The sequence below is a fragment of the Pristiophorus japonicus genome, chromosome 21 (assembly GCF_044704955.1).
Source record: "Pristiophorus japonicus isolate sPriJap1 chromosome 21, sPriJap1.hap1, whole genome shotgun sequence".
In the NCBI taxonomy this organism is placed as follows: Eukaryota; Metazoa; Chordata; class Chondrichthyes; family Pristiophoridae; genus Pristiophorus; species Pristiophorus japonicus.
The window spans coordinates 50,437,759-50,454,326 of NC_091997.1; the positions used below are offsets into that span (position 1 = coordinate 50,437,759).

The 16,568-nt window shown below is 44.1% G+C and overlaps 1 protein-coding gene across 15 annotated transcripts in view; it reads left to right on the forward strand.

The window, feature by feature from the left end:
• tanc2a (tetratricopeptide repeat, ankyrin repeat and coiled-coil containing 2a) overlaps positions 1–16,568 on the forward strand; it is a 1,120,879-nt gene that overhangs the window by 1,095,405 nt on the left and 8,906 nt on the right. For 14 of the 15 annotated variants that reach the window (XM_070864738.1, XM_070864743.1, XM_070864740.1 and 11 more), the window contains one exon: positions 2,317–2,417. The exons of the other annotated variant lie outside the window; for it this stretch is intronic. In XM_070864738.1, coding sequence (XP_070720839.1) covers positions 2,317–2,417 — 101 coding nt within the window. The remainder of the gene's footprint in view (positions 1–2,316; positions 2,418–16,568) is intronic. 15 annotated transcript variants of the gene reach the window in all.

Below are 16,568 nucleotides of genomic sequence, written 5' to 3' on the forward strand. Positions count from 1 at the left end.
CTGACACATGCAGGTCTTTACCACTTTACCGCCAGTTTCTGTAATCCTTCGTTGTATTCATGTTGGTATGAGGAGGGTCAGTTTAAAAAAGGATGTTATTTTACCTGTCGTAGATATTCAACATTCAGACACAAAGCTTCTATGCAGCCTTCCCATCAGCTCTTTTTCTGATAACTGTTTGGATTTGCTTTAGATGAAAAACTATAAGTGTGGTTCAGAAAACAAGCCGTGAAATGAAAAAGTTCATCTTACCAAAGTGACCCTATTTCTGATTTAACCAGACCTTCATATGATTCGAATCTGCTGTCGCTCTCCTCCTTCCTTCCCTCCCTACCCAAAGAGATCACAGCAATTCCTGTTTGCATACAGAAGTTCAATACCAAAGAAAGTAAGAACTTGCAATAATTTATCTCCTTTCTTGTCCTTAGGACATCCCAAAGGACTATACAGCCAATTTATATGTAGGCAAAGTAGTTAGCCAATATTGCACACAGCAAGGTGCTTTAAACAACAAATGAGATAAATGACCAGTTAATCTGTTTTCATGGTGTTGGTGAGAGATGAATGTTGGCCTGGTCACCAGGAGAATTCCATCCCCTTCTTTAAAATAGTGGCATGAGATCTTTACGTACACTTAAAACAGGCAAGAGAGAGCCTTGGCTTACCATCTCATCCAAACGATGGAACCTACTACTATGTAGCGTTTCCTCAGTACTGAACTGAACTATGTCTAGATTATATACTCAAGTCCTGGAGTGGGATTTCAATCCACAAATTCTTGAGAGTGAATCAAACTGAAATGGTTTCCATATCCGCCATTTCATGATCTCTGTATGAGATTGGCAGCTTTTGCAGCTGATCGCATTGCACTCCCTATTAACCAAAAATCTTATTTTTATGAATTGAGAAATTGGACCGATTTGTGCACTGACTGGGGACTATTTCGATAATAGCCCTTACAATTGTTGGAGAAAAGAGAACTTCATCCTTTTGGCAAAACTATATTCTAAGCCAGGACTGGGATGAAATTTGTCGTGGGTGGTAGCACAAATCAGCAGCCTTTTTTACACAAAGTAAATCGTGCAAAACAGGCTCTGAGTCACTAGCGCCTGTTTGCGTTGTCGCTCATGACAAAATTCACACAGCTCTCCATGCAGTGTACTCATTCAGTAAATAATGGTTTTGTCCTAATCCCCTGCCATGTAAGAATGTCGCAACTGACTGAAAGGCAGGACTGTTTGCAATGCAGGAGCAAAATGCATCTATTTTAAATGCATTTTTATTTTAAATATTTCATAAATCAAATACCCATTAACAGCCTAACCAGAAAGCACAGAAAACTTACTACAATCAGGGATCTGAATTCTGGCTTGTGTATAAAAAAATCAAAATGATCAGATTGGTTAACCAGAGAAAGGTTGAGTTGGATGGAGGCGGGGGATGCAGGAGTGGTATTTTTGCATATCTGAGATGAGTGAATTTAAGGTCATGCACAATATAGGGAGAAGTTTGTTATTCTGTTTATTGTATGAGCTTTTGTACACTGTATGAAATGAGTGTGTTTTGTTATTAACCTTCCACAGCTGATAGCATTGCACTCCCTATAAACCAAAAATCTTATTTTTATGAATTGAGAAATTCATGGCACAGACTCGAATCAAGCTATTACTGTTTGTAATATTTAAAAAGTGATGAGTATATGTGATCCTTCAGAGCAGGGGCACTTGTATGTGACTGCACTACTTCTTCAGTTAAAAGCCCAGATCAGCTCAAAACAGCAAGTTATTTCACAATTCATCTTGGATTCCATTACTCCACAGTCAGTGTTTTGAATGTCACCATGGAATGTATGTTCAGACTGTTCAGTCAACCCCAGTTTGAGCTGGGTTCCTGAAATGCACCCAACAGCAAGCAATCTAATGTTCATGATAACAAAATGTTCCCATGTACTTTAACGTCACGTCAGTGATATATGAAGGATGCAAAGAACCAGAAAACAGTGCAGTTGGTACATACAGTAGCTGACTCTCTGATTGAATAGTAACAATAAGCTCTACTCGGAGAATTTAGGACAGCAGATCAGTTGAAAGTCTTGACTTGCAGTCTTGTCCTCATATATCGCACAGACTATTTTCAATTCCTGGTGCAATGCAAACAGTCCATTGTTGCTTGCTATTGAGGCGTTGGAACCTGAAAAAATTGGGGAGGGTGAGAAAAGCTTTATCTGAAAGCAGTTTCCAGCACAGTTGTTACTGGAATTTTCCTCTTTCTGACAAGAGTACACCAAAATTGTTAATATATGTGTGTTTCTGGCAGGATTTTGGGATGGCGGAGGAGTTTGCAACCAAAGCACTGGAGCTGAAACCCAAGGCATATGAGGCATATTATGCCAGAGCTAGAGCAAAGCGAAGCAGCAGGTAAAGAGAGAAAAAATGTTTTGAACCTGGAGAAGAACTTGGCACAAGTTATTGAAAAACATTGAGCTGCGCTTCATGCACTGCCGTTTATTTCTGCTAGCCATGTTTTGCCGTGCCTATTTATTTAACAGGGTTATCAACTGCTTTATCATTTCTGCACCAAAATCAAAATTATATTGGGCTTATATTGGCATACTGCGTTAGTTAGACTTTCTCCTGCACCCTTTGGTTTGAATTTGTTTTGTGCTGTAACTTGCTGGATGTGTGTGGCGAGAGTAACAGGGCATCTGGGTCCTTCGTGAACAGCAGGACCAACAGTCCTGAGCCAATGAGATTTAAGAATTGAGAAAGAAATAGAGGAACTGCTGAGCAGGATATAGGTTGAATTAGAGTCAAATTTGGTACAGAAAGAGAAAGAAAGATTGAATTAAGAGAGAGAGAAAAAGTGACAAAGGAAAAGTAAGAAAAGTTATTTAAAATCTGACTTTTTAAATCTGCAAGATAATTCACTACTTGAAGGAATGAGACGCCACAATTTTAATTGTTGCCTTCCTGCCAGCGAGGTTGATTAACAATTATCACATCATTGAAAGGATACTTATGCTATTACTTACCAGACTTGACTTTCTGTGGCACGTTGAATGTGCAAATCCAGCAAATAAGTAAAAATAGCAGTGTGGGTAAGGGCAAAATGCTGTTTGTGCAAAGCAAACAGCGAAGCGACATAAAAAGACCAGCAAGATCTGCAGAATCACAACTCATGGCGTATCTCTTAATCCCTGAACTTGCGGCTAATTTTCACATTAATAACGGCTTGCGTTGTCAACATGCTGTTATTTTTCCAGCAAGATCCGGCCCATCAACTTTGTGTGTTATAAGTAATTGAAAGGTTGCTCAAAGTATTAAAACTTTATTCAAAATTTGCTTAATATTGAGCGTTAGCAAATATTTTTCAAAATGATTCATCGTAGAAAAGTATTTTGAATGCTGATGGGCCTGTCAGTCCTCAAAGAATGTTGATTTATTAGATAAGACACAGGTAATGTTGCATCAAAAACAGTATGAAGTGTGCCTCTGAAGCTTTAATAAGATACTCTGCCACGGAGCAGTTTTTCAAGGTTTTTATGGGTTTTCAAGCATGATTCCTCCATCTGAGTTACCAGCCTGATCCATGTCATCCTGCAGAGCTGCTGACTCGAGATGAACTACTTACTCGCTGTGAGGGAGGAGTTTGTCTCAGGTTCTCTCTTACAATCATCGGGTATAATGGCAATGGCACAGGCAAGAAAGGTGCTTGGCATGTGGAGAGAACAAAAAAAAAAATCACGATTAAATCCAATCAATAATAACTTTGCAATCGGGTATTTTATTTAAGTTACCCAAATCCAAGTTACACCAATGCAAATCAATCTGTAATTAAAATCTGTGATTCCATGACAAGCTGTAGAATATGAAACTACACCTCCTCTAGCAGTGATAGTTTTGGCTTAATCTAGATGGCCCTCTAGTGGATCTACTGTTTTAGGAACTGTACCATTTCACCAAACTCATTCAGTACACACCGTCATCATAAAAACTTTTACAGATTGTTTTGTTTGCAAATACAATACAATGGTGCATTATCCCAAATATTTTTGAAGACCATGTTCCTTTTAATTCCATCATCCTCAGTGTAAGCATGACTGATCCATGAGATCCGGAGTGGAACTGCAATTAACTGCGTAGTGAATGGACCAAGGTGTTCAACATTCAAAGCCTGCAATCGGATCTGTCTGACTCCTTATGTAGTGGATTTGACCAACGATGATGTGGCAAATGATTTATTTGCCTCAGCAGCTGAAGTCATAACCAATTTGAACCTAGAGCATCCGAGCCACTCACCTACTAATCAGGCTCCTGGCATGGTAACGACAAGAACTGTTAGGTAGAACCAAGAAGGCTTTAAAACATTACTTCAATCCTCTTTGGAGCAATGCTGCAAAGATCAATTATGAAGCAGCACATCATAATACCAGGAAAGTTAACAAGGAGATGATGCAAAATTAGTAGATTGCATCTATTCATAAGGGTGTGCAATTATGTCAATATGATCCTAAATTATTTTTCCTTCGACTTAAGCCTATTGGCAGTCATAGAATCATGGAATCTTGCAGCCCTGAAGGAGGTCATTTGGCTTATCGTGCCTGTGTCGACTCATTGAAAGAACTTTATAATTTAGTCCCACAGCCCAAATTTATCCCCATAACCCTGCAAATTAGTCCTCTTCAAGCACATGTGCAATTACTTTTTGAAATTTCCAATGGAATCTGTTTCCACCACCCTTTCAGGTAGTGCGTTCCCGATCTTCACAACCCTCTGTGTGAAACAATTCACCTCATTTCTCCTCTAGTTCTTTTGCCAGTTATTTTAGATCCATGGCCTTTGGTTACCAACCCCTTTGCCAGAGGAAACAGTTTCTCCAGATTTACTTTATTAAAACCCCTCATAATTTTGAATCGTTCTATTAGGTCTTCCCTTAAGCTTCTCTCCTCTAAGGAGAATAATCACAGCTTCTCCAATCTCACCATATAACTGAAGTCCCTCGTCCCTGGTATCATCCTAGTAAATGTCCTCTGCACCCTCTTCCAGGCCTTGACGCCCTTCCTAAACTGTGGTGCCCAGAAACTAAGGCCAAATTAATGGATTTGTAACGATTTAGCACGACTTACTCATTTTTTTATTCAATGCCCCTGATTACAACGCCTAATATTCCATGCACTTAACTCGCCCTGCCAACTTCAAAGATTATACTCCCTCTCCATGTTGTTCCTCCCAAGTGCATCATCTCACACTTAGCCGCATTAAATTGCATCTGCCATGTGTATTTGCCTATTTCACCAGTCTGTCTGCCCTCCTAAAATCTACTACTATCCTACTCATTATTTACTACATTGCCACATTTTGTATCATCTGCAAACTTCAAAATTATATTCCTGATACCCAAGTCCAAGTCATTTATATATAAAACAAAAAGCAATGGTCCGAATACTGACCCCTGCGGTGCCCCGCTGCATACTTCTCTCCAATCAGAAAAGCATCAGTTCACCAGTATTCTCTGCCTCCTGTCCTTTAGCCAATTACATACTCAAGTTCCCACCGTCCCTTTAATCCCATGCGCTTTTATTTTCTGAATAAATCTGTTATGTGGTACTTTATCAAATGCCTTTTGAAAGTCCATATTTGCTATAGCTACTGCACTACCTTCATCAACCCTCTGTCACCTCACCAAAGAACTCAATCTTTGTCAGACATAATTTGCCTTTAATAAATACGTGCTGGCTGTCCCATGCTTCTGCAAGTGAGAATTAATTTTCTTGTTTTTGTATTCAATGTCCTAAAGAGTTCCTCTGATCTAGTGCCAATGACTGTCAAGTCCAGTGTTCGCCAGTAAATCCGAAAGGCCATCTTTGGGGTGTAGTCATAGAATCATAGAAATTTACGCCATAGAAATTCAACCCATCGTGTCTGTGGCAGCCGAAAAAGAGCTATCCAGCCTAATCCCATGTTCTAGCACTTGGTCCGTAGCCTTGCGATAAGGGTTTCTGCCTTGACCATCCTATCATGCAGTGAGTGCCACACCACCACCGCCCTCTGGGTGAAAAAAGTTCTCAACTCCCCACTGATCCTTCTACCAATTACTTTAAATTTATGCCCACTCTGCTAGGAGAAGTAGGTCCTTCCTAGCCACTCTATTTAGGCCCCTCATAAATTTGTACACCTCAATCAAGTCTCATCTCAATCAAGTCTCTCCTCATCCTCCTGTGTTCCAAAGAAAACAACCCCAGCCTATCCAATCTTTCCTCATTGCTAAAATTCTCCAGTCCTGGCAAGATCCTCAGAAATTTCCTCTGCACCCTCTCTCGTGCAATCACATCTTTCCTGCCATGTGGTAATCATGTGGTACACAGTTCTCTAGCTGTGGCCTAACTAGTGTTTTATACAGTTTAAGCATAACCTCTCTGATCTTGTATTCTGTGCCTCGGCTATTAAAGGCAAGTATAACATATGCCGCCTTAATCACCTTATCTACCTGGCTGCTACTTTCTGGGATCTGTGGACATGCACTCCAAGATCCCTCTGTTCCTCTATATTTCTCAGTATCCAACCATTTATTGCATAGTCCCTATCTTGTTTAACCCTCCGCAAATATATTAACTCACACTTCTCCAGATTGAATTACATTTGCCACTCCTCTGCCCACCTGACTAGTCCATTGATATTTTCCGGCAGGCTACAACTTGCTTCCTCACTATCAACCACACAGCCAATTTTTGTATCATCTGCAAACTTCTTAATCATTTCCCCTACATTGAAGTCTAAATCATTGATGTATACCATAAAAAGCAAGGGACCTAGTACTGAGCCCTGCGGAACACCACTGGAAACAGCTCTCCAGTCACAAAAACATTACCCTTTGCTTCCTGCCACTGAGCCAATTTTGGAACCAATTTATCACTTTCCCTTGGATGTCATGGGCTTATACTTTTCAGACCAGTCTACCATGTGAAACCTTGTCAAAAGCTTTATTAAAATCCATGTAGACTACATTAAAAGCACGACCCTCGTCACCCTCATTTTTACCTCCTCAAAAAATTCAATCAAGTTAGTCAGACAAGACCTTCCCTTTAACAAATCCATGCTGACTGTCCTTGATTAATCCGTGCCTTTCTAAACGACGATTAATACTGTCCCTCAGAATTTTTTCCAACCATCTGCCCACCACTAAAGTTAGGCTCACTCAGTCTATCCCTTACTCCCTTTTTAAACAACGATACAATGTTAGCTCCTAGTAACGTTAGTTCTCCAGTACCACACCTGTAGCCAGAGAGGTTTGAAAAATGATGGTCAGAGCCTCTGCTATTTCCTCCTTTTAATAGCCTGGGATATATTTAATCTGGGCCTGGCGCTTTATCTACTTTCAAAGATGCTAAACACCTTAATACTTTCTCTCTCACCATGGTTTATCTCATCTAATATTTCACACACCTCCTCCTTAACTATAATGTCTGCTTCTTCCCTCTCTTGTGTGAAGATAGATGGACAGTATTCATTAAGAACAATACCCACCTCTACCGCCTCCACGTAGAAGCTTTCTTTTTGGTTTCTAACAGGCCCTACTCTTTCTTTAGTTATCCTCTTGCTCTACGTATTTGTAAAACATCTTTGGGTGGTGAGAAACGTAATACAGCCAACAGGCCATAGTAAGGACCTATCTACATAGAGGTTGGATATGCTGGCGGACTATATTGCATATGCCTTAATGGGAAGACTTGGATTGTTCATTGTGCAACCCAGCTAATGGTACAGCAGCGGGTGTGAATAGTATTCATGCAGAATTCTTAAAAGCTGCTGGAAGCAACAAATAGGAATAGCTGTGATCTTGCTGAACAATGCTACAAACAACCAATTCACTTTGGAGTTGCCTTCTGAGGCTGGTGAATGGAATTCTGTTTGATGCGCAGTCGCTCATATCGAGGGTGACTTGCTTCCACGCCAAAAAGGGATGAGTCCACAGATGTTTCAATGAAGGATCTAATATTCCAGGTCCCGAACTACACGTTGAAGCATGGGAGATGCCTGAGCTTGGATTTTTTCAATGTGTGGTGGCCGTTGCACACCAGCCACCACACGGGCTTGACAGAGCTAGGTCTTGGTCCAGTGGCAAGGATTAACTAAGACGACTGGAGACCAGCTCTGCTGCATGGACCTAGTGCGCGCACATATCGCAGTGTGGACTGGCCCATGCTGCTCCAGGGCCCACACCTCTTCTGGACCCCGAATTCACTCCTCCCCTGGGCCCCGATCACGTCGCTCCACGATCACTCGCCGCTCCTTCGCCCTGACCTCGTCGCTCCTGCTGTACCTGCCCACGCTCCATTCACCAACTTGGGTTATGGTGATGTCCAATCCAGTCACTCTCTTCACAGCCGTCGCTCTTCAGATCGAGCTGTACCTTCAAGTGGTATGCTCCTTTGAAGGGCCTGACCTGCTGATGGTCCTTGCAGGTCGGGGCTGTTGCGCCATATAGATACTTTGAGGATATCTTATACAATCATCATAGGCAGTCCCTCGGAATCGAGGAAGACTTGCTTCCACTCTAAAAATGAGTCCTTAGGTGGCTGAACAGTGCCACGTATACCTTTGCTGTTCCACAGCACAATTCTGGTCTCTAGCCACAAGGAAGTTTATTCTAGTGAAACTGAAAACTATCGTGAAATTTCACTGCTATTAGTGGGCTCTTAGGGCGCAATTTTCCCCAAAGCTGTTTTTTGGCGTATTGCCAGAGTTACTCCCATTTTTCTAGGCCACAACTGCTCCAAAAATATATGTGGCAAGTATCCCCATTCTATTTTTTGAAATTGGCACTGCACAGCCTGTCCTGTAGCCTCGGGGGGTGGAGCCTAATATCTGCGCCGAAAAAACGAGGCCGCCCCTTCTGCGCATGCGCGGGGAAAAAAAGTACGTTTTTGATGTGATTCCTATGGGTGCGCATGCGCAGTACAGCTCCTGGTCTGCAATCGGCCATTTTTAAAGAGTCAGTTGTGTGTGAGAACTTTAATTCTCATTGGAAAAATCAGAGCTGCAATACAATATGCAACACGGCACCAGGACCAAGAATTTCTTACAGGATGAAGTGGAGGCACTGGTTACTGTGATTGAGGGTAGACGGCACGAGTTGGACACCAGCAGAGGTCACAGAAAAGTTTCACCAAAGAACTGAAGAAATGCTGGAACTAACTGCAATGGTCACTACTCCGAGGTCTGGAGGCCAGTACAAAAAGAAGTGGCAGGACTTAGTTAGTGTAAGTAATATTTTCATTTACTCAATGGAATTGTAATTGTAAATGTGACCAACTGTATATGTCCCACCCAGCCGAAAGCACCCTCTCTTAAAAAGTTATATTTTCATCTTTGCAGAGGAAGGTGGCACACAACAAAAGAGAAAGAACTCGAACAGGAGGAGGCCCGGCAAATCTGCAGCCACTGACATCCTTGGAAGAGAGGGTCGCTGCTTTGATGGGTACTGCCTGGAGAAAAGCAATCACCATTGCACAAGCTGGCCCCACACTCGAGGGAGAGGGTAAGTCCTGCAAATTCCACAGTCCGTCTTTGCTAAATATTAAGTACTGCGCGGGCTAGCCATGCTTCGGTTCATGGGGATGTCTCCATCAGCTACGCTTCGGTTGATGCAATGTGCTATCATTCCTCATGGTCCTTCAAATGAGCCTGCTACCTGCGCTGTGTGAGCCTACTCATTCCACCCTGCCCCCTCCTCTGCTGCTAACCATTTGTCTGTTCTGTTATATTTTGCAGAACTTGAGGCCAATCCTGACAATGCAGAAGAAGATTCAGATGAAGACGATCCTGAAGAGGAGAACATCTTCCAATCCCACCTTCCAGACCAAGAGGCATGGGGAGGAGGGAGAGGAGCATGGGGCAGGGATGGATGAAGCCCCACTGTTGTACTCAATTTGGAGAGGGTACAGGTGCCGCCCATTGAGGTGTGAGCTCCTTCCTTGAGCAGTGATTTGAGTGTTGGTGGGACATTCCATGGTTTCCCACCGTCTGAAGCTGGGAAGTGGAGTGTAGCGAGGCACACCCAGGGCCCACCATCTGAGGCTCTGGGTTCCAGTGGGATGCAGCAAGAGCAAGGCACACTCATGGAGAGGGGGGGGGGGGGGTGGGGGGGAAGGAGAGCTCCATCACGCTCTCCTAAGGTGCAGGATCTAACAGATATGGTTCAGATGATGGCAATGAGTGCGGAGAGCATTGACCTTACCCAATCACTCCTGGAGACCATCAGTGGGGTGGGTGATGAGGTATCAGGACTGTTAGAAGAAGTAACAACACTCTCACGAGAAATGGGAATGCTATACGGGAACATGAGGGAGGGAATGTCGTAGGTAGCTGATGCGTTGTCAGTGAACATGAGGGAGGGAATGTTGCCGATAGTTGAGACACTGTCGGGGCATACGAGGGTGGGAATGTTGGAGTTAGCTGCTGCAATAAGGGAACAAGCCCAGAACCCACACCCTTTGACAGAATCAACTGCCACTCCCACTCCAATCCCCAGACCAACCCCTGAGGAGGCTCAAGCCGGGCCTTCCACATTACCGGCTGACCACCCCTCCGCCCCCATCAAGAAGTGCGCATTCCCCAGGATGTTCAAAAGAAAGTTTGGTACCAACCCGAGAAACGCTGCGCCACCGCCTGCGGGCAGGGGTGGAGTCAACAAGATCAAGCGCAGCGGGCAGTCTTAGAATAAAGTGGAGGAGAGATGGGTGCAGTCTTTCTTTGCTGTTATTGTTATTATTGCAACTGTTCTCAAATTAAAAGTTTTTTGTATGTTATGTAAATTTACAAGTTTAAAAGTTAGTAAGTGATCTTAAAGTTGTTAAGTGATCTTAAGTGAAAACTTTAAAGTTTGATACAAGAATATTTTTATTAAAGTTAAGTACAAACAAATGTTAAACTTTTGAATAAAATATATTTTAAATTATAACTGAATCGTTTACATTATTTGTTCCATTATTAACACAACCTTTGGAACTCGAGAAGAAACATTTCCATTATTTGTTCCATTATTAACACAACTTTTTGAAGTAAACCGGAATCATTTCCATCATTTATTCCATTAACACAACACAACACAACATTACAGAACAGCTCCAAACAGTAAACATGGTCCATTTGGAATAGTTGCCGCTAAGCCTTCAGGCAGCAAAGTGTTCACGGATGAGCTGCTGGCGCAAGGCTCGAGCAATCATTAAAGGGGCATGACGGCCTGCCCTCCTCCGACATCGTGCTCCGGGTTCAGGTAGTTGCGTGGGGTCCTCGTCCTCCTCCCCCTCATCATCATCTGCATCTTCCTCCTCATCATCAACCATTCTCACCTGAGGTCTTCTACTACCAGCTGCTGCTGCCTCATGATGGCTAAGTTATGCAGCATGCAGCACACAACAGTGAAGTGACTGACAATCTCAGGGGAGTATTGCAAGTAGCCTCCGGATTGGTCCAGGCATCGGAAACGCTGTTTCAAGATGCCAATGGTCCTCTCTATTATGCTGCGCGTTACAATGTGCGACATGTATTCCCAATCAACTTCTGTCCGGGTTACGCGTAGGGACGTTATGAGCCAGGTGGCGAGGCCGTACCCTTTGTCTCCCAGTAGCCAACTCTGCCCTTCTGGCTGCTGCTGAAACATGGCAGATATAACGCTCTCATGCAAGTTGAATGCATCATGGGTGCTCCCAGGGTATCTTGCATCAACTGACATGATGCGATGCATGTTGTCAAACACGAGCTGCACATTAATGGAGTGGAAGCCTTTCTGTTCCTGTACATCTTGGAATCCTCCACAGGTGCTCACAAGGTGATGTGGGTACAATCAATTCAGCCCTGTTCCTTTGGGAAGCCAGCAATCCTGGAGAAGCCCACAGCCCTGTCACACATTGCCTGGGCGGTTCTGGGGAACTTTATGTGCTCATTCCTACGGGCATATAGTGCAGCAGTCACCCGCCGAATGCAGACATGTGTTGCATGTTGAGAAATGGCGCACACATCCCCAGTTGTGGCCTGGAATGATCCTGATGCATAGAATGAAAGTGCAGCTGTAACCTTCACTTCAACTGACAAAGCAGTCCTCCTGACACTTCTAGGTTGCAGGTCTGCTTTTACTAACTCACAGATCGCAGTTACAACTTCTTTGCGGAAACGCAGCCTTCTGATACAGTCTACATCACTCAGGTGCAGGTACGAATGCCTGTCTCGATATACCCGATGTGGGTAAGGCCTCCTGCCCATCACCCTACGTGCTCTGAGGTTCCTTATACGATGACGTCCGCAGCACCATCATGCAGAAGGCTTGCACAAACTATGGCATTGTCAGTATTGCCCCCATGATTAAATTTAACCTTTGCAAGAAGCTCAAAACGGCAGACAGGGCAAGTTGCTTTATTCTCTCTCCTCACAAGGTCTGTATGGACCACACCCAGGTCTGAGCAGGCGCAGTGATCGAGAATCCCCCCCCCCCAACCCCTGGGCTACATTTGATGGGTAGTGCAGGCTTCTGATGACTAGTGTGCCTTCCACAGCCCCCCACTCCAATCCATGTGTAAGATCTTGAACTGTGAACTTGAGACATAAAAGGGAGGTGGATACAGAGAGGAATGGTTCCTGCCAGTATCCATCTGTCACTGCCTGCCCTGGAGAGTATGGCCCTTTGCTAATGCTCCTCATTTGAAGACCTGGATGACGCAGTTAGTGATGAGTAAGCCTGGTATGCAGTTCTCGAGTTCAATGTTTTAGAGCTTCAAGATGGCTTGCACAATACAAGCTCCCCTAGGTATGTGCTCCCGCTATAATGAAAGCCTGTAGTACTGTATAACCACTGAGGGAACTCTTGGGACTTTGGACGACTGCAGCTGGAAGGCATTGCCTAGAGCTTAGAGTTCAGCAGAGAAATTTGAAATTAAACAATAGATTTATTTTTAAAAGAAAAAATTGTAGAAAGGTCTGCAAAAGTAACCGAGGTTAGAGATGGAATTCTTATGTAAAATGATTTTTATATCAACAAGTTAAAGCAACTTGACTGATCAGAGTTACTGAATACTTCGATCAGACTTGTAACTGGAAACTAAAACCTTATTCCGTCAATTACTGCACAGTAACGAACTAATTTCAAAAATCATCTTGAGTGGTAATGTTGATGATGCTTCACCTTGTCCTATTTGCTACAATGTAGTGGATTGAGCTTATTACATCATCATCATAGGCAGTCCCTCGGAATCGAGGAAGACTTGCTTGCACTCCTGAAGTTCTTTGGTGGCTGAACAGTCCAATACAAGAGCCACAGACACTGACACAGGTGGGGCAGACAGTCGCTGAGGGAAGGGGTGGTTGGGTGGTTTGCCGTACGCTCCTTCTGCCTTTGCTTGATCTCTTCATGCCCTCGGCGTTGAGACTCAAAGTGCTCAACTCCCTGCCGGATGCACTTCCTCCACTTACGGCGGTCTTTGGCCAGGGATTCCCAGGTGTCAGTGGTGATGTCGCACTTTATCAGGGAGGCTTTGAGGGTGTCCTTATAATATTTCCGCTGATCACCTTTGCCATGAAGGAGCTCCGCATAGACCACTTGCTTTGGGAGTCTCGTGTCTGGCACGCGAACTATGTGGCCTGCCCAGCGAAACTGATCGAGTGTGGTCAGTGCTTCAATGCTGGGATGTTAGCCTGGACGAGGACATTGATTTTGGTGCGCCTGTCCTCCCAAGGGATTTGCAGGATCTTGCGGAGACATCGTGATATATCTCCAGCGACTTGAGGTGTCTTCTGTACATCGTCTGTGCTTCTGAGCCATACAGGAGGGCGGTATTACTACAGCCCTGTAGATCATGAGCTTGGTGGTCTTCGAACACTCTCTTCCTCAGGCGGCCGAAGGCTTCACTGGCGCACTGGCTTGATTGTGTCTCCTGCTTTAATCACACACCCTCCATTCTGGAACCATATGTTGTAACCACATTAATGCCACTGCTTCACTGAAATTTAATGGGCTGGATTTTTGGTGCCTCAGTTTTTGGGGCAAAAACTGAGGCGGGGTGGGAAAGCTAACGACCGGGAATAGTTTGTGCTTTGGTAAGGAAGTTTCAGCATCTGGGCCCTGCGTCAGGGGGCTCAGTGCTAAGGGAGGCGTTGTACACCTCTCGTGGTGCAAGGATGGGAAACTCGCAAACTAAACTGCCGGACCGTGTGCACTCCGAGAGAGGCGGGGGGGGGGGGGGACTTTTTTTTTAAAGCACAAAACATTGCCCACGCGACCACAACACAAATGGCCAACAGGATTAAAAGAACAAACACTCGCACTTACCTCTGCAGTATTTTACCTTTCTCTGCACTGCCGACTATGGCGGACCCCACTGATTTCCCAGGGATCATTGCGGGCGCACATCCGGGGGGACGGATCGGACAAAAGTCAAAACTCCTGCCGGTGTCGCAACCAGAGGCGTTGCACACCTGGCACAGCTCTCCCCGTCAGTGCTGCTCAGCGCCGTCACAAAACCCGACCGGAGGATCACGACGGGGCGCAGGAGGCCTCACCGTCGCCTTTCACGCCGCTCCGGGGCAAAACCCAAAGTGCAAAAGACCCGAAAATCCAACCCAATAACTTTAAAGATATGATTCTTCCTCCACATACAAAAAAGGGGAAATCCTACTGAGAACATTCACACACTGTGCATCAGGTGTTCATGTTTCCCGCTCTGCTGTAACAGCTTCAATCTGAAGGTGCCCTTATGTCCTCTCCCAGTAGTAAACGTCTTCTTGCTGTTTATCAGTTTGGTTCTCATTATTTGCAGTTTTGAGTTTTTTATCACTATTTGGTGTCCCTGAAGACCTGCTTCTGAGGCCTCCTGACCCCAATGGCCAACAAGCCCATCAAAATCTGTACCGGGAAGTCATTCTGATCTAACATCAGAGATTCTGTTTAGTGGCATGGCTCTTATAAAAAAAAAAAGATGACCTAGAGCAACTGAGATTCCAGCAATCAGTAATGACAAAAGCACTAGTTTCCTGGAAACCCTCCACTGTGAAGATTTAGAATGCCAATTTGTCTACTGGTGCCATGACTCATTTCAAATCATTCTTTGTGTCTTTAAGTGCTGCTGGTTGAGAGACTCACTCCAAGCTGTCTGAGAGTAAATTGCAATTTCCACTTATCACCCCTTCAGTTGGAGCTATCCTGTGGTACGCCAGTTTGTACAAGATCTCTGGGAATTTATGCCACAGTTGTCGGTATTGAATTTAGTTCTGAACAAGCTGAAATTGGAACTTTTTTGAACGCATAAATTTTCATCATTTTTCTCAAAACAATTACAGGCCTTAGTGTTGTCTTGAAAAGTAGGGTAAATTGCGTCAATTACAGCTGGATCCTCCTGGTTGTGTATGGCACACGTGGTTAGTGCAGTTCTTAAGTTCTTCTTTTCTGCCAAGCAATGCTTGTGTATCATTTATGTCAGGCAATCACAGTGTCATCCATCTCTTTTAGATACGCTCTGGTAAGGCAGGACCCACCTAGAAAAGGTGTAGCTCACTCTACTCAGTATGTGGGAGGCTGGGTTTCTTTCACAGAAATCGGTGAGGCAGCTAACTTAAAGCTGTCATTAATGTTTTGACTTGAGAGCTCAGGATGATGATTATTTTAGCACTACTGCTTCCAGTAAACTCGTGTACTTTTAAGCTGTTTTGGTCTACTTTTCTATTTGTGTGTGGAGATTAAATGAATATAGGGTTTCTTAATGTAGGTGCAGCTTTCTTATTTCTATCAAAGAAGTTCTACTTCCACATAAGAAGCTCCTTGCTAGCTCACTTGTTCTCTTCCTGACTTATCATAGCTTGAAATTGTTTCACCTTTTATACCAAGGATCCATTCACCGCATTGAAACAGAACAATGCCTGTGCCATGCTTTGAGCAACAACAACTTGTATTTATACAACACCTTTAACGTAGTAAAACATCCCAAGGCACTTCACAGGAGTCTTATAAGACAAAAGATTTGATACCGAGCCATATGAGGAGGAGTTAGGGGAAATGACGAAAGCTTGGTCAAAGAGGTAGGTTTTAAGGGCATCTTAAAAGAGGAAACAGAAGCGGAGAGGTTTAGTCATGGAATTCCAGAGCTTAGGGCCTAGGCAACCACCAATGGTTGAGTGATTATAATCAGGGATGCTCGAGGGCAGAATTAGAGGAGAGCAGAAATCTCGAGGGTTGTGGGGCTGGAGAGATTACAGAGGTAGGGAGGGGCAAAGCCATGGCGGGATTTGAAAATAAGGATGAGAATTTTGAAATCAAGGTGTTGCTTAACTGGGAGCCAATGTAGGTCAGCGAGCACAGGGGTGATGGGTGAGCGAGACTTGGTGCAACTTGGGACACGGGCAGCAGAGTTTTGAATGATCTGAAATTTATGTAGGGTAGAATGTCTGAGGCTAGCCAGGAGTGCATTGGAATAGTCAAGTTTAGGCATGGATGAGGGCTTCAGCAGCAGATGAGCTGAGGCAAGGGCGGAGACGGGCGATGTTACGGAGGTGGAAATAGACGGTCTTAGTTATGGCATGGGTATG